The sequence below is a fragment of the Schistocerca serialis genome, chromosome 1 (assembly GCF_023864345.2).
Source record: "Schistocerca serialis cubense isolate TAMUIC-IGC-003099 chromosome 1, iqSchSeri2.2, whole genome shotgun sequence".
Classification (NCBI taxonomy): Eukaryota; Metazoa; Arthropoda; class Insecta; order Orthoptera; family Acrididae; genus Schistocerca; species Schistocerca serialis.
Window position 1 is genome coordinate 235,986,937 of NC_064638.1, and position 19,226 is coordinate 236,006,162.

Sequence of the window (19,226 nt, forward strand, 5' to 3'; positions counted from 1 at the left end):
ACTGAGCCTTGGGGAACGCCTGACACTACCTGCCGCCATTGTGATTTTATATTCCCGGACAGGACGCGTTGCTGACGAGACTTTATGTGTGAGCGAAACTATTGCACTGCATTTGGCGAGAAATTTAGACCGCTAAGTTTGGCTAGTAAGATGTCGAAGTCGACAGTATCAAATGCTTTGCTGAAATCTAAGAAGCAAATGACAGTCGCTTCTTGTCTGTCCATGGCAAGTTTCAGGTCATCTGTCACCTTTATCATTGCGGATGTTGTGCTTTGATGTTTACAGAAACCTGATTGGTATTCGTCTAGTAGGTTGTTAGTAGTTAGGTAGTTGGTGAGCTGGTCATGGACTATATATTCTAAGGCCTTTGATAGTGCAGGAAGAGGGCAGATGGGGCGGTAGTCAGAGGGTGCTGTGGCGATGTCCTTTTTAGGCAGTGGCTTAATTTGACCCAGTTTCCAGGCCTCAGGGAAAACACTTGTGATTAATGAATCGCTGAAAATGTCTGTTGTATAGGGCAGTAGTTGATCAATAATAAGTTTTACCATCTGGATAGTGATGCCATCATGTCCTGTAGAGGCTGATCTAATCCGCATTATGGCTTTCTGGACAGTATTGCAAGTGACGTGCTGTAGATAGAATTTTTCTTTGCTACAGTCGTTCATCCCCTTGAAGTAATAAGCAATAAGGATTACCTTAGTAGGCAGTACAATTAACTAATAATACTAAAAAGGGCAATCACAGAAGCTGGAAAGAAAAACATAGGTACAAAAAAGGTAATTGCGAAGAAACCATAGGTAACAGAAGAAATACTTCAGCTGATCGATCAAACAAGAAAGTACAAAAAAGGTAAGGAAATTCAGAAATACAAGTCGCTGAGGAATAAAATAAATGGGAATTGTAGGGAAGCTAGGAAGAAATGGCTTCATGAAAATGTGAAGAAATCGAAAAAGTAATGATTGTCAGAAGGACTGACTCAGAATATAGAAATGTCCAAGCAACCTTTGGTGAAATTAAAAGCAAGAGTCGTAACATTAAGAGTGTAGCGGGCGTTCCACAGTTAAATGCAGAGGAGAGAGCGGATAGGTAGAAAAGTACATTGAAGGCCTCTGTGAGGGGGGATTTTTGTCTGATGTGATAGAAGAAGAAACTGGAGTCGATTTAGAAGCGATGTGGTATCCAGCGTTAGAATCAGAATTTGAGCTTTGAAGATCTGGAGATCAATAAGGCGGAAGGGATAGATAACATTCCATCAGAATTTCTAAAAGCATCATGAAAGCGGCAACAGAATGACTATTCTCGTTGATGTCTAGAAAGTTTGAGACTGGTGACATCATCATCTGACTTTCGGGCACATATCATCCACACAATTCCGAAGACTGCTTAACAGCTCATGCATCCAAGCTGCTGACAAGAATAATATGCAGAAGAATGGAAAAGAAAATTCGGGATGTGTTAGATGACGATCAGCTTGGCTTTAGTAAAGGCAAAGGCACCAGAAAGACAATTATGATCTTGTGGTTGATATTGAAAGCAAGACTAAAGAAATATCAAGACACGTTCACAGGATTTGTCGACCTGGATAAAGTGTTCGACAATGTAAAATGGTGCAAGATGTTCCAAATTCTGAAACAAATAGGGATAGGCTTTAGGGAGAGACAGGCAATATACAATATGTATAAGAACCAAGAGGGAATAATGAGAGTGAACTACCAAGAAGTGCTAGGATTAAAAAGGGTGTAAGACGGGGATGTAGTCTTTTGCCCCTATTTTTCAATCTGTACATCAAAGAAGCAATGATGGAAATAAAAGAAAGGTTCAAGAGAGGAACTGAAATTGAAAGTGAAAGGATATCAGTGGCGCTGGTGACATTTCTATCCTGAGTGAATGTGAAGAAGACTTATATAATCTGCTGAATGGAAGGAACAGTCTAATGAGTACGGAATGTGGACTGAGAGTAAATCGTAGAAAGACTAAAGTAATGAGAAGTAGCACACACGAGAACACCGAGAGACTTAACATCAGAATTGATGGTCACAAAGTACATGAAGTTAGTTAATGAATTCTGCTGCCTAGGCAGCAAAATAACCAATAACGGACGGAGAAAGAAGACATCGAAAGCAGACTAGCACTGACAAAATGATATTCCTGGCCAAGAGAAATCAACTAATATCAAATATAGCCCTTAATTTCATGAAGAAATTTCTGAGAATGTGCATTTGGAGCACAGCATTGTTTGGCAGTGAAACATGGACTGTGGGAATACTAGAACAGAAGAGAATCGAAGCATTTGAGATGGGTGTTACAGACGAATGTTGAAAATTAGATGAACTGATACGTTAAGAAATAAGGATGTTCTGCGCAGAATCGGAGAGGAAAGGAACATATGGAAAAACTGATACTTAGAAGGGACAGGATAATAGGACATCTGTTAAGACGTCAGGGAATGACTTCCGTGGTACTAGAGGGAGCTGTAAAGGGCAAAAGCTTTAAAGGAAAACAGAAATTGAAATACATCCAGCAAATGATAGAGGATGTAGGTTGAAAGTGCCCACTCTGAGATGAAGAGGTTTGCATAGAAGAGGAATTCCTGGCGGGCTGCATCAGACTGGTAAGAAGACTGATGACTCATAAAAAAAGAAAGCTGCTTTTCTACACCAAGGACACCGACTTCTAAGTTATTCACGTTGGCAGTTGTTCTTAGGTCGAATTCTGGAGGATTTACTTCGTGTTCTTTGGTGAAGGAATTTCGGAAAACCGTTTTTAGTAACTCTGCTGTAGTCGCACTGTCATCGTTAACATCACCATTGCTATCCCGCATGAAGGTATTGATTGTGTATTTCCGCTGGTGTACTTTACATCCGAACATCTTTGGATTTTGTGTCAGATTTCTATACAGTTCCGTCTTGGAAAGTGTTACAAGCATCTCACATCGGGGCTTCTATAAATCTTTGCCAATCTTGAGGGTGTGTATTCTTTTAACTTCGGTGTGCCCGAGGGATTTGCGTTCTTTTAAATTTGACATTCTTTTTTTTGTTGCTTCTGGAACAATGTTGTGACCTGTTTTGTTTACCAAGGTGGGTCAGTAACATTTCAAGCCACGTCGAGTCTCCGCTTACATAATCAGATCTGAAGGAGTTGAGACTCACTCTTAGGAAAGCCTCAAACGAATTTTTATCTGCTTTTTGAAATAGATGTATTTTGCGTTTATTTTTTATTTATTTATTCCTAAGGGGCCAGACGGCTGAGGTCATCTTACACACTACTTAAACTAACTTAAACTATCGTATACTAAGAACGACACACACACCCATGCCCGAGGGAGGACACGAACCCCGGTGGGGGGAGCCACGCAGTCCGTGACAAGGCGCCTCTAACTGTGCAGCCACTCTGCGCGGCTGCGTTTATTTTTGGTGGGTTTTAATGTTACAGTATACAGTCTCGCCACGACAACCTCGTGATCACTAATTCCTGTATCTGTCATGGTGTTCCCTATTTACTCGGGATTTTTTGTTGCTAAGAGGTCAAGTATGTTTTCGCAACCATTTACAATTTGAGTGGGATTGTGAATTCAGTGTTTAAAATAATTTTCTGAGAACACATTCGGAACGATTTCGAACGGCGTTTGTGCCTACCTCCGACTTGAAACATGTATTCTCGCCAATGTATTGAGAACAGATTGAAATCACCACCAACTTTAACAGTATGAGTGGGGTACCTACTGGCTGAAACCAGACGTAAATAGTAATGAAATCCTAAACTCAGATTGGAATGTATACCGCAGAGACAGGCTGGACAGTGAAGGGGGAGGCGTGTTTATAGCGATAAGAAGTGCAATAGTATCGAAGGAAATTGATGGAGATCCGAAATGTGAAATGATTTGGGTGAAGGTCACGGTTAAAGCAGGCTCAGACATGGTAATTGGATGTCTCTATAGGCCCCCTGGCTCAGCAGCTGTTGTGGCTGAGCACCTGAAGGATAATTTGGAAAATATATCGAGTAGATTTCCCCACCATGTTATAGTTCTGGGTGGAGATTTTAATTTGCCGGATATAGACTGGGAGACTCAGACGTTCATAACGGGTGGCAGGGACAAAGAATCCAGTGATAATTTTTTAAATGCTTTATCTGAAAACTACCATGAGCTGTTAAACAGAGAACCGACTCGTGGCGATAACATATTAGACCTTCTGGTGACAAACAGACCCGAACTATTTGAAAAAGTTAACGCAGAACAGGGAATCAGCGATCATAAAGCGGTTACGGCATCGATGATTTCAGCCGTAAATAGGAATATTAAAAAGGGTAGGAAGATTTTTCTGTTTAGAAAAAGTGACAAAAAGCAGATTTCAGAGTACCTGTTGGCTCAACACAAAAGTTTTGTCTCAAGTACAGATAGTGTTGAGGATCAGTGGACAAAGTTCAAAACCGTCGTACATAATGCGTTAAATGAGTATGTGCCAAGCAAGATCGTAAGAGATGGAAAAGAGCCACCGTGGTACAACAACCGAGTTAGAAAACTGCTGCGGAAGCAAAGGGAACTTCACAGCAAACATAAACATAGCCAAAGCCTTGCAGACAAACAAAAATTACGCGAAGCGAAATGTAGTGTGAGGAGGGCTATGCGAGAGGCGTTCAATGAATTCGAAAGTAAAGTTCTGTGTACTGACTTGGCAGAAAATCCTAAGAAATTTTGGTCTTATGTCAAAGCGGTAGGTGGATCAAAACAACATGTCCAGACACTCTGTGACCAAAATGGTACTGAAACAGAGGATGACAGACTAAAGGCTGAAATACTAAATGTCTTTTTCCAAAGTTGTTTCACAGAGGAAGATTGCACTGTAGTTCCTTCTCTAGATTGTCGCACAGATGACAAAATGGTAGATATCGAAATAGACGACAGAGGGATAGAGAAACAATTAAAATCGCTCAAAAGAGGAAAGGCCTCTGGACCTGATGGGATACCAGTTCAATTTTACACAGAGTACGCGAAGGAACTTGCCCCCCTTCTTGCAGCGGTGTACCGTAGGTCTCTAGAAGAGCGTAGCGTTCCAAAGGATTGGAAAAGGGCACAGGTCATCCCCGTTTTCAAGAAGGGACGTCGAGCAGATGTGCAGAACTATAGACATATATCTCTAACGTCGATCAGTTGTAGAATTTTGGAACACGTATTGTGTTCGAGTATAATGACTTTTCTGGAGACTAGAAATCTACTCTGTAGGAATCAGCATGGGTTTCGAAAAAGACGGTCATGTGAAACCCAGCTCGTGCTATTCGTCCACGAGACTCAGAGGACCATAGACACGGGTTCACAGGTAGATGCCGTGTTTCTTGACTTCCGCAAGGCGTTCGATACAGTTCCCCACAGTCGTTTAATGAACAAAGTAAGAGCATATGGACTATCAGACCAATTGTGTGATTGGATTGAGGAGTTCCTAGATAACAGTACGCAGCATGTCATTCTCAATGGAGAGAAGTCTTCCGAAGTAAGAGTGATTTCAGGTGTGCGGCAGGGGAGTGTCATAGGACCGTTGCTATTCACAATATACATAAATGACCTTGTGGATGACATCGGAAGTTCACTGAGGCTTTTTACAGATGATGCTGTGGTGTATCGAGATGTTGTAACAATGGAAAATTGTACTGAAATGCAGGAGGATCTGCAGCGAATTGACGCATGGTGCAGTGAATGGCAATTGAATCTCAATGTTGACAAGTGTAATGTGCTACGAATACACAGAAAGATAGATCCTTTATCATTTAGCTACAAAATAGCAGGTCAGCAACTGGAAGCAGTTAATACCATAAATTATCTGGGAGTACGCATTAGGAGTGATTTAAAATGGAATGATCATATATTGTTGATCGTCGGTAAAGCAGATGCCAGACTGAGATTCATTGGAAGAATCCTAAGGAAATGCAGTCCGAAAACAAAGGAAGTAGGTTACAGTACGCTTGTTCGCCCACTGCTTGAATACTGCTCAGCAGTGTGGGATCCGTACCAGGTAGGGTTGATAGAAGATATAGAGAAGATCAAACGGAGAGCAGCGCGCTTCGTTACAGGATCATTTAGTAATCGCGAAAGCGTTACGGAGATGATAGATAAACTCCAGTGGAAGACTCTGCAGGAGAGACGCTCAGTAGCTCGGTACGGGCTTTTGTCAAAGTTTCGAGAACATACCTTCACCGAAGAGTCAAGCAGTATATTGCTCCCTCCTACGTATATCTCGCGAAGAGACCATGAGGATAAAATCAGAGAGATTAGAGCCCACACAGAGGCATACCGACAATCCTTCTTTCCACGAACAATACGAGACTGGAATAGAAGGGAGAACCGATAGAGGTACTCAAGGTACCCTCCGCCACACACCGTCAGGTGGCTTGCGGAGTATGGATGTAGATGTAGATGTATGTGAATTGAGACTCGTGTTTTTTTTGAACTGATCAGCAACTATGTCATATGAGTCAGGAGGCCTCAAAAATTATTAAATTATTCCTTTTGTAAAGTAGAGTCTCTGTCGATACTAACTCAGAAGAATGAACTATTTTGATTTCACCAGAAGGTAAACTATTTCTGACAGCAACAAGCATTCCACCACCAGCTGTATTTAGTGTGCCCTTTCTGAGGACAGTTGGCTCTTTTGTAAAAATTTCAGCTGAACTTAATTCCATATTTAAACAGCTTTCCTACCTATAACATTGTGGAAAGGCGAGGAATACTAAAGCACTGAGGATTAATGAGGTGCATTTGAAGCTCTCTAAATTTGAGGGTCTCTACGGCTGTAGATACTGAGATAAGAGGAAAGGACATTTTTAAAAAGGGCACTCACAGAATGTGGACAAATATAAGCACATGAAAGATAGCTGTGAAGAAACCTTGTGTAACATAAGCAATATCTGAACTGATCGACGAAAGAGGTAAGTGCAAAAATTATCAGGAAAATAAAAGATTATAGCGATATAAGACATTTAAGAATGAAATGTTAACGAGGTGCAGGAAAGCCTAGGCAAACATGCTCTAGGAAAAAAGTGAAGAAGAAGGATTGTTTCATCATATAGAAAAGTCAAAACATCCTTCGATAAAATTCCCAGCAAAGGTGTCAGCAATAAAAAGTGTGAGAGAAATGCCACTACTAAAGACAGAGGAGATAGCGGATAGGTGGAAAAAGTAGATTGAGGACCACTGCGTGGAGAGTAACTGTTTGACAAAGAAGAAATGGGACTGTATGGAAGACATACGTTATCCATAATTAGAGTTTAACAGAGCTTTAGAAAACCTGCGATCAATAATCACTTTGGATTTCGGAAAGGTAAAGGCACCAGTGAGGCAATTCTGACCGTGTGACTGATAACGGAAGTAAGGCTTACCCGATTATATTTGTCGATCTAGTAAAAGAATTAGGCAAGGTAAAATGACGTAAGATATCGGAAATTCTCAGGAAAATAGGTGCGAACTACAGAGAGGTAATCTATACTAATAATAAGCCTGCAAAACCGCCGTGTTTGTTTGTCTATTTGAACACACTAATCTGCAAAACTACTAAACTAATTTTCATGGTATTTTCACACGTAACTCGAACGTAGCTTTGGGCAACGATACGCTTTATGTAATCAAAATCAGAATACGAAAAAAGGAGATACCTTGCTACGAGATTTTATCTCAAACCGTCGTGTCTGCCTGTTTGTTTGTACACTCTAACCTCTAAAACTACCAGTCTAGTTTTCAAGGAGTTTCCTAAGGTAACTTGAGCGTAGCCTGGGGCAACGTATAGGCTTCATTTAATCAAAATGAAATCAAACACAAAAAAGACATCCATAGATATCATAAAAGTATGTGTGTACATGTTCTACATCTCCGAAACCACTGGACCGATTTCATTCAGAACTGATACATCTGTCACTTACTGCCAAGAAGAATCGGTGTGAGGGTAAGAACCACCATCCTATCAAACCCTGGGTGGGGGGGGGGGGGGGTGTGGGGGGGGGGGGGGTGAAAAACAAGTGTAGCCAACGACTCGCGAACACCGAGACATTATTCATCTAGTATTTGAGAATGAGAGTAGTTAGTGACTTGCAAACTTTACACATAACTTCAAACCCGTAGGAAACTTTTTCTCGCTGACAACCCCCACAAAATGACGAAGAGAAACAAGTTCATCGCTCACTACATTTTCGCTGTCCATGAAGCGAAACTCTCGCGTCAAGCATGACGTTTTAATTTGTTATTGCTCTACTACTAACGGTATTGGAAATATATTTTTCAGACAGCATTCACTTGTACCTGCAAAATTATGTCACTGTACGACCCAAAGTTCAGAAGGTATGACATCATAAACACTGTGATGCGTGAAAAAACTACCGAAATGTGCATGAGGTTTAAATTTATTACTTCTTTGCTACTAACTCTATTCGGAACACACATTACAGACAGTATTCACACATATTTCAGCAGATACGACCTCATAAACATCGAGATGACTGAAGACGAAATCATAGGGCGAAATACGCAACAGATGTAGGTGAAGTGTGTGTGTAAATATGTTAAATGTATGTGATGTATACATGTATGGGCAAAGCCAAGGGTAAAAAAACTCCTCATAGCCGCTGGATCTATTTCAAACAAACTATGTACATATATTACTTACTATGTACGATGAAATACTATGGGCTAAGAGCCAAAAACCTCCTACTGCAGTGCGAATGATGATGTGGTCAGCGAAGGGAAAGGAGGAGATGGACAGAGAGGGGAGGAGAAGGAGGAGATGGACACATGTGGGATGGAGAAGGAAATGGACAAAGGGAGGCCAGGGAGAAGTGGATAGAGGAAGAGAAGACACAGAAATGGACAGGGGAGAGAGGAGGAGGTGGGTGGAGAAAGGACAGAGGAGTATGTGGACAGGCCGAGGGGTGAAGAATATATTGAGAGAGGGGCAAGCAGGAGATGAACAGAGACAGAAAGAAACAGAGAAAGGGGAGGGGAGGAGATGGACAGGGAGAAGGGAAAGAGGAGATGGACACAGAAAGTAAAAGAGCAGGAGATAGACAGAGAGGAGGAAATGGGCAAAGGGAAAGGAGGAAATGGACAGGGAGTGGGGAAGGAGGAGATAGACAGAGAGAAGGGGTGAGAGGGAGATAGACAGAGAGGGTAACGGAGGAGAGAGGATGAAGGAAGAGAAGGACTAACAGAATTTAAATAAGTACTCGCACATACTTGGGCAATGTTGAGTACTCAACTAGTTTACAATATGTACACGAGCCAGTAATGAAATGCTCGGATTAGAAAGAGTATACAGCAGAGCTATCGTATTCCTCGCTTACTGTTCATCTACAGCTTGTCCCAAAATAATGTATACACTCTTTGAAATTAAAGCTCTCTTTAATGAAAGCAGATATAGATAATTTTCCTGTTCATATATATGAGCGCACCCAGAACAAGGCTCTCTAGAGACTATGCAATGGGTTTTAGTCCATGTTCTCATACAAGAACGGAAAAAGAACAAATGAGGTATCAAACTGACCAGCGTAAAGTCTAGTTTTGCAGAAAAGGTTGAATTTTCAGTCTCTAAAACTTTTCAATAGAGAATCCTTCAAATGTCAGGAAGGATTATGCGTATTCTCAGTCTGAAGCTGATTTTCTGAACATGATTCCGAGCACCATTCAAAGCCTATTAAATGTTTCTCAAAATTATTTTATTTCTTACGTTGAGATCAATTATTTCATAATACGTTTGACTGATTTACTTACAGTGAAAAACTTAACAACGCTTCCATTTGTTACAAGAATGAAAACAAATTAGCGTTATCGTTTGAAGAACATAAGTGGGTACTTAGGTGTTAATGGAAAACAGAGAATTTGAGGTCTACGAGATTGGAGAATTTTGTGTAGGACTCTGCCATCCCAGCGGTTAACAATAATTACAAGAATTCGAGACATGCTTGATGTCTTTGGAACGATGCATGGTATGAAGAGGGGACGAAATGGAGGAAAGAGACATTCAGCAGACAGTGATTCAGGTGTACGCACAGTCCCCAAAGAAATCTGGTAGGCAATGCTCTCGTGAGACAGGAGGCAGTAAATCCAGCGTCCACAGGCTTTTGCGCTCTCAAGGATGAACGCCTTCGGACATTTCTCTAGGCCCTGGTCGAGGATGATCATGATAGGTGAACTGAATTATTTGAGTGGCTCATCAACGTGTGCCGCGAAGGATTAGCCAAGCGGTCTAAGGCGCTGCAGTCATGGACTGTGTGGCTGGTCCCAGCGGAGGTTCGAGTCCTCCCTCGGGCATGGGTGTGTGTGTTTGTCCTTAGGGTAATTTAGGTTATGTAGTGTGTAAGCTTAGGGACTGATGACCTTAGCAGTTGAGTCCCATAAGAATTCACACACATTTGAACAGTTTTTCATCAACGTGTACGAAGAAGGTGAAAAGGCTCTAATTCGTTGATCATATGAAGCGACTTATGAACTTAATGGAACAGTTGACCGCAATAACTGTATTGGGCTAACGAACTGTGGAAATGTATGTTAATCTACCAGGAGTAGATAAGTGATGTGCCTTCTAGAGCGAATTGGGTGGCATTTCTTTGAAGAGACTGTCTTAGGTGACTCCTACGTAGAAATGTTACACGTAACTCCAGATTTTAATGAAATGTTTGACAATGAAGATTATTACTTTCTACAAAATGGGGCGCACCTAGTTTTCAGCTTGATGCGAGGAAAGTTTTCTACCGCAGATTTCCTTCTAGAGGGATTAGGCGAAGAGGAGTATCCCGTTCGATCACCTGATTTAACCTTTTTAGACGTGTTACTTTACTTGACACGATGCGTTAAAGTACAGGACATGGGTACTAACACTAACAAGTAAAAAAGTATTAACATGTCAAGAAATTTTGACTGAAATGTGTTGAAGATGCCAGGTAAGTCAAAAAGCTAGTCCCCTTCTTTTACATTCCTAACTTTTCCCAGGACATATTCGCTATGATAGGAGCATTTTTCATTCTGGTATTATTATTTATTATTTTCTGCGAGTTATCGAAGGAATTTGATCGGTCCTGTCGTCGTATTATTTAGAAAAGTTTCGTCTTTATTGGATTGCTGGTTGGACACAGTCATGTCTTAGTTGTATACAAAAATTTGATTTCTTAACCGGTTAAGAAATTAAGTTTATTTTATGCATCTGACTGCTGATTACTTAGATATATAGAACTAAAGTTGCTGAAGATGGATAAAATATTAAACTCATGTCTTAGCTGCTGTTTGAAAAAACAGAAAGCAGCTTGTTAGATTAGGCTGTTTAAATGATTCACAGAGGTACATTACATCATCTGCATATGAACAAATTACAGTGGATGCCCTATACGATTCGATCATGCGTCCACTGCTTTGATTCCTCCATGTTAATTATCTGACATTTTATTTTAATTAGCTTTGCAGATGATACGGTATTGTTTCTGAACTGTGTAAAAATGACCAACAAAGGATGTCATAAATTATTTTCTGCTAGTTATATTTTAACTGGCTTCACACAAACGAGACAGCTATAAACTTTGAAAAAGAAAAAAAAAACAGTTTTATGCTTTCGAAACTACCACACCTGTAATCAGTGATCTACACCAAGAAGAATTAGATATTAAGGCAGAAAATTCAAAGTTATTTTATGTATGTTGACGAAAAACCCTATAGCATACCTGCTTTAACAACTGGGTTTAGCTATTTTAACCATAAGAATAATTTCCGAACTTAGGAAGGCAGAAATCACTGACTTAACACATATTCCAATGTTCGTAATGGGTTTTATGTGGAATAATATTGTTAGGTAACTTGTCAGTTAGGAAAACATTTTCTCTGAACTTAAGGAAGTAATCATAATTATCAGTGGGACCATCCTGTAATCATTTATTTAAACAGTTGGGATTATTAGCTACAGGCCAACGATGCAGTTATTCAATGATGGAATTTGTTGCCAACAGGTAATTGAATTTAAGGTTAGGGAGAAATCGACAAATACAAAACTAGCAGAAAAGTGATCTCAGCTAGCTTCTTGTGTATGTAATTTGTCACATACAGATGTGAAATAGTCAGCTGTAAACACTTTTAGAATCTGCCTAGTGAATTAAAAAGTTTGACAAACAGCAAGAGTGTTATACAATGTACACCAAAGTTAATGTCTTTGTAACACTTCCTTCAGTACAAAAGAGGAATTCTTGATTAGAAATAAGCAGTGAATTACAAGCAGTAATAAAAAAAACCACTGAGATAGGATGTAAAAATTTAAATATGCAATAGCAGGGCAATATTATCGAGAAATCGACATGTACTAGGGAGCTATGTGTAGGTGAAAGTATTATCACATGAAAGTAGTATTAACCCTGCTATGTTACTCAAAAGGAAACAAAACAAGATAAGAGTAAAATCACACTGTAATAAGTAATGATGTAAGGTGTTGTTCGGTAGTTCAGTTAGGTAAAATTAGGCTACAAAATGGAAGTATCTTGGTATGTTTTGATTGATTGATTGGTTGATAATGTAAACTGCATCTATTCAGAGGTTTTCGTTTGGTGAAAATCCTGTTATAATATGATTCAGACTCTCCTTAATTGTAGTTCTCAGAATAATTTGCTAAATGAAATATTCATGGGATTGAGACTAGCAAATGGAAACTACTTTGACTAGGACCAGTTCTCATAAAATGTGTTGGTGTTTAAAAAGTAACTTAACGGTACATTTTAAACCAACTGTGAACATTATTTGTCGTATTACTTATTAGTAATTTTAAATAACGAAATGAAATATAGAAAATAGTCTAAAATAATAAACCGTTGTTTTGTCATGTTGTTATTTGAATAATACACTGTTCTGTCTTAATTTACTAGGATTTCCTGTAGCTGCTAATTTCACTTGAACCACTTTGGAGCAGAATAACACTAATTTTTTTATAAGTTGCACTTCTTTCACAATAAACACATTCATATTATCTACACTGGTACAATGTATATAAGCTTTTACGAGCTGCTCGCATACTATGTATGATATGTTTAGAGTTAAATTTCACATGTACTTACAAATATCTGCAGCTATGGTCTCCCTCAGAAGAATGTTACAGTTTTCACGTTCATCCAGTTATACAGCAGACAAATTTATTATAAGATTTTAGAGATTCTACTAAAATGTTAGCTATGATATGCATAAATTATGAATCACTTGACAAAAAATAAAATTTCATTTCACTGATTACAGATAGTGCTAAGCGTTGAGCGTTATGTAAGCTGAAGATACTTTTAGAGGAAGAATATATTTTTCTATTATCTCACAGAAAATATTTGCCTACTAAATATGTCGTTTTTATGTGGTTGCAAAAGATGATCTTTATGCTCAAACAAGTAAAGTTATAACGAATCTAGCCTTCTCAGAACTTTCGCATGTCAACTGAAATGTATGATTCCGTATAAATATTGGTCAAACTTGCGTTAATTTCTTTATTTAAATTATATATTTCGCAACTGCAGATTTTTATGGCTGATTGCCAAAAAACTATATTTTTGTCAATATGTTGTTATTACTTATACCTACATATTTCACAGTATCAATCTTACATGGTGAATTTTAGTAGTCATAATTTTAAAAGTATGTAATCTGAAAGTAAGTTTACTTTAGAGACAGTATTTTTAGCTTTCAGTTCTTACCGAAGGAAAATTTCTGTCTTCATTTATAATTTTTCAAATTTTAATATTGATAATGAAATCGATTTTATAAAATTACAGGAAGGTTCTGCTTTTCATATTATCAGAACTTACAACCTTTCTTAGAAATCATTTAGCCTACAAGTTTTCACTTGAATGATTCTTATCAGGACCAACATGCACGGTGAGTCACTATCTATTACCAACAAGAATGACTCCGATAGTGTGGCAGAAATTGGAAAGTTTGTGGGACAATAGTTTCACGGGACAATGGGTGCCACAATATGACGTTGGTTTTCTGTTGCTAGATGGGGATACCGCTCAATCCATGATAAGAAGATTGCAGGACTGCATTGATAGCGATGGTCATCACTTCGAACACCTTCTGTAAATGGACGTTCATGCCACCTTTTTGACCTTCGTTGACCTTCAAAGACCTTACTATTACACATCATTGGATTCGCCTCGATAGCCACTATCAGAAATAAGTACCAAACTATAGCATCCCATTTAAAAAAACAACATTGATCTTCCTATTTCTAAAGCGACACCGTGTGGTCTGAGGCGCCTTGCCACAGTTCGCACGGCTTCCCCCGACGGAGGCTCGAGTCCTCCCACGGGCATGGGTGTGTGTGTGATGTCCAGAGCGTAAGTAAGTTTAAGTTAGATGAAGTAATGCGTAAGCCTAGGTACCGATGACCTTAGCAGTTTGGTCCCACAGGAACTTTCAAAAATTTTCTGAAGCGACCCCATCTAGCAACAAAAAACCAACCTCATATTATGGCCTCCATTGTCCCATGCACACAAAGTTTTCAGCTATCATACTTTGGGAGTTGTTCTAAGTGGCAATAGTTAGTGACTCACCCCGCTTTTGAAAATCAAACAACGTGAGAGGTTTATCAGCACAGTAATTTATAATTTTCCAAAGGGATGTTACAAAATATCTTCTTCACTGTTAAGCTGCGTCGTTAATGTCTTTGCGTTTTAGACTGCATGTTATTTCTACGCTTTATTCATGATGTCTTATCGTACTTGAGCCACATTAGTTTGTTTTTCTTTTTTGTTTATGGTTGTGACGTATCATTGTTGAAAGAGAGGGTGTGACTATTTGAAGGAGCATAAAATTATTATTCTTATTTACATACGCCATGATAGAAATAAATCGCAGTATTGACTCTCCTCAGAACTGACTGTCCACTTGCTTGCTACGTACCCACTACTAATTTCGGGAATGCGCTCTCCATTTGTAGTACTGGTTCAGAAGCCTGCTTCAGAAGCTTTAAGGGCTCTGACGCTCCTGCGTAATTTGGCCATTTAACAAATTAAACCAGTCCCTGGAAACAGCAGCATCTCTGTCGAATGTGGAAGAGGATGCAAGTTCGCTATTCACATTACTAAGTGGTGAATCCATGCGATGCACGCTGTAATACGAGTAATTTAGAGTCGACTGAAATGGAAGGGTGGAAGTCTTATTTTTTTTTTTAAAAATAGGAGCCATACAAAATACAAAACGCTGACGAATAAATTTCGTTCAGCAGACATTTTTAGATATAGTTCGTTATGACGGCAACAAACTTCTTGGCGTGTGCTGCGGATTCATTTTTTTTTTTTTTTTTTTTTTTTTTGTCATCAGTCTACTGACTGGTTGGATGCGGCCCGCCACGAATTCATTTCCTGTGCTAACCTCTTCATCTGAGAGTAGCACTTGCAACCGACGTCTTCAATTATTTGCTTGACGTAATCCAATCTCTGTCTTCCTCTACAGTTTTTGACCTCTACAGCTCCCTCTAGTACCATGGAAGTCATTCCCTCATTGCCATAGCGAGTCTGCTTTTGATGTCCTCCTTGCTCCGTCCGTCATTGGTTATTTTACTGCCTAGGTAGCAGAATTCCTTAACTTCGTTGACTTCGTGACCATCAATCCTGATGTTAAGTTTCTCGCTGTTCTCATTTCTACTACTTCTCATTACCTTCGTCTTTCTCCGATTTACTCTCAAACCATACTCTGTACTCATTAGACTGTTCATTCCGTTCAGCAGATCATTTAATTCTTCTTCACTTTCACTCAGGATAGCTATGTCATCAGCGAATCGTATCGTTGATATCTTTTCACCTTGTATTTTAATTCCGCTCCTGAACCTTTCTTTTATTTCCATCATTCCTTCCTCGATGTACAGATTGAAGAGTAGGGGCGAAAGGCTACAGCCTTGTCTTACACCCTTCTTAATACGAGCACTTCGTTCTTGATCGTCCACTCTTATTATTCCCTCTTGGTTGTTGTACATATTGTATATGACCCGTCTCTCCCTATAGCTTACCCCTACTTTTTTCAGAATCTCGAACAGCTTGCACCATTTTATATTGTCGAACGCTTTTTCCAGGTCGACAAATCCTATGAAAGTGTCTTGATTTTTCTTTAGCCTTGCTTCCATTATTAGCCATAACGTCAGAATTGCCTCTCTCGTCCCTTTACTTTTCCTAAAGCCAGACTGATCGTCACCTAGCGCATTCTCAATTTTCTTTTCCATTCTTCTGTATATTATTCTTGTAAGCAGCTTCGATGCATGAGCTGTTAAGCTGATTGTGCGATAATTCTCGCACTTGTCAGCTCTTGCCGTCTTCGGAATTGTGTGGATTGTGCTTTTCCGAAAGTCAGATGGTATGTCGCCAGGCTCATATATTCTACACACCAACGTGAATAGTCGTTTTGTTGCCACTTCCCCCAGTGATTTTAGAAATTCTGATGGAATGTTATCTATCCCTTCTGCCTTATTTGACCGTAAGTCCTCCAAAGCTCTTTTAAATTCCGATTCTAATACTGGATCCCCTATCTCTTCTAAATCGACTCCTGTTTCTTCTTCTATCCCATCAGACAAATCTTCACCCTCAAAGAGGCTTTCAATGTATTCTTTCCACCTATCTGCTCTCTCCTCTGCATTTACCAGTGGAATTCCGTTGCACTCTTAATGTTACCACCGTTGCATTTAATGTCACCAAAGGTTGCTTTGACTTTCCTGTATGCTGAGTCTGTCCTTCCGACAATCATATCTTTTTCGATGTCTTCACATTTTTCCTGCAGCCATTTCGTCTTCGCTTCCCTGCACTTCCTATTTATTTCATTCCTCAGCGACTTGTATTTCTGTATTCCTGATTTTCCCGGAACATGTTTGTATTTCCTCCTTTCATCAATCAACTGTATTTCTTCTGTTACCCATGGTTTCTTCGCAGCTACCTTCTTTGTACCTATGTTTTCCTTCCCAACTTCTGTGATGGCCCTTTTTAGAGATGTCCATTCCTCTTCAACTGTACTGCTTACTGCGCTATTCCTTGTTGCTGTATCTATAGCGTTAGAGAACTTCAAACGTATCTCGTCATTCCTTAGTACTTCCGTATCCCACTTCTTTGCGTATTGATTCTTCCTGACTAATGTCTCGAACTTCAGCCTACTCTTCATCACTACTATATTGTGATCTGAGTCTATATCTGCTCCTGGGTACGCCTTACAGTCCAGTATCTGATTTCGGAATCTCTGTCTGACCATGATGTGATCTAATTGAAATCTTCCCGTATCTCCCGGCCTTTTCCAAGTATACCTCCTCTTCTTGTGATTCTTGAACAGGGTATTCGCTATGGTCTGCTGTCGATTCTGATTAGAACAACACGGTCACTGAACTGTTCACAGTAGCACACCCTCTGCCCTACCTTCCTATTCATAACGAATCCTACACCTGTTATCACCTGTTATACCATTTTCTGCTGCTGTTGATATTACCCGATACTCATCTGACCAGAAATCCTTGTCTTCCTTCCACTTCACTTCACTGACCACTACTATATCTAGATTGAGCCTTTGCATTTCCCTTTTCAGATTTTCTAGTTTCCCTACCACGTTCAAGCTTCTGACATTCCACGCCCCGACTCGTAGAACGTTATCCTTTCGTTGATTATTCAATCTTTTTCTCATGGTAACCTCCCCCTTGGCAGTCCCCACCCTATATAAACTAAAATTGATAAATAATTTCTAGTATAAAAGTTGTGTTGATGTTGATTTGGACTATTTCCTGATCTTGAACGTTCTCGAACCCTGATCTGTACAGTGTATGTGATTTATCTGGTGTGAAGTGCATCAGAGCGGGATTACCATTTTTAGAGGTTGGGACATGTTGCTCTCAGACTGTGATCTTTGTATGATGTGGGCAAGTTTTATACCGCGTTTATTTGAAGATGTGTTTATGTAAATGGTAATGAAATTGATGTTTCAAACAAACGTCAGTAAACTACAATGGAGACAGTAACAATAGTGTTCCCGTATTCGTCTTTAGCAAGAACCCAGGACAAATCTTTTTATATGTTACATCGAAACAAAGGAAAAAGAGCTGACACTGAGACCGCCATTGCAAGTACTATTTATCTGCAAGTATGATGCACTTTCTCTCATAAACAAAACATTGTCTGAACCATGAGACAGTTCGTACAATGTAAGGGTAAGCATTTGAATTCTTCGTACTATGTATGTGGCCGCTTAAGTAAGGGATTGCATTACAGAGTTACTCCGCTCACCTACTACTCAGTTTAATTGTCCTGTTGGTAGCCACGATTTACGTTATGATGTGAAGCCGATAGGCGGCGGCAGGTACTCACGTGAGGACGAAGAGGCCGCGCATGTAGTCCTCCATGCTCTCCGGCAGGTTCACCATGCACACGCCGATGCCCCGTAGCTGGTCGCGCAGCACCTGCAACAACAGCGTCGCTATTTGCTTACCCTGACCGCACACGAGCCCCGCATCCAATAGACACCCAATTGCTAATAATCGATACCTAAATATTAATGCGGACCGTGTAAGTACAAATGACAACTCTGTTCATACCCTAGGGCACTAGAAAACACCTTTTATCGTTCGATAATCCTTGTATCAGTTATTTCATATGCGGCCCCTTACCATTTACGAATCCTTTCTCTCTGTACTAGAATGGTGCCTGTGATCTGTTTTTCGTCTGATCGAGGGTAACGGCATTCAGGAAGCGTGTTTGATGGCTGCTTCTCCGTGAGGAAGAAGATAACTAAGAAAATCGGAATAAGTACGAAGTCGCATATAATCTATTGTTCGATAAATCTTTACTCGAGATCGCCTATTTTAATATATTTATTAACTATTAACGAATTCAACCTATGATGGAAGCGAAGAGGGTACAGATATATTACACTTTTACAATTTATGATACCTTCCCAGACTCAGTGACTGAATACCAGAAGCTTAATTTCTGGAATACTGTTTTGGTGTCTCTATAATCCATTATATGTCGCTGAGATATGCTGCAGCAGAATTGTGTCACGATATTCAGAGCAGTTATAAATTCGTATGGTTGTGGCTGGAGGGAAAGTGATAATTAAAAATGATCCTCTGAAGTAAAAAACTACTGTCCTGAATTGTTTCTGAGACACAAAGGAGAAACATATAGTGGGTGCACGATGTATCTCTTTTTATCCGTAGCATCCTCATAAGCTAGGGGATTGAATCACTACACAGACAAGTAGCTCTGGACATAAC

General features: G+C 39.7%; 1 protein-coding gene across 1 annotated transcript in view; it reads right to left on the minus strand.

Annotated features, from left to right (window-relative positions):
• LOC126461519 (substance-P receptor-like) overlaps positions 1-19,226 on the minus strand; it is a 241,241-nt gene that overhangs the window by 125,455 nt on the left and 96,560 nt on the right. The window contains exon 3 of the mRNA XM_050096006.1: positions 18,319-18,395. Coding sequence (XP_049951963.1) covers positions 18,319-18,395 — 77 coding nt within the window. The remainder of the gene's footprint in view (positions 1-18,318; positions 18,396-19,226) is intronic.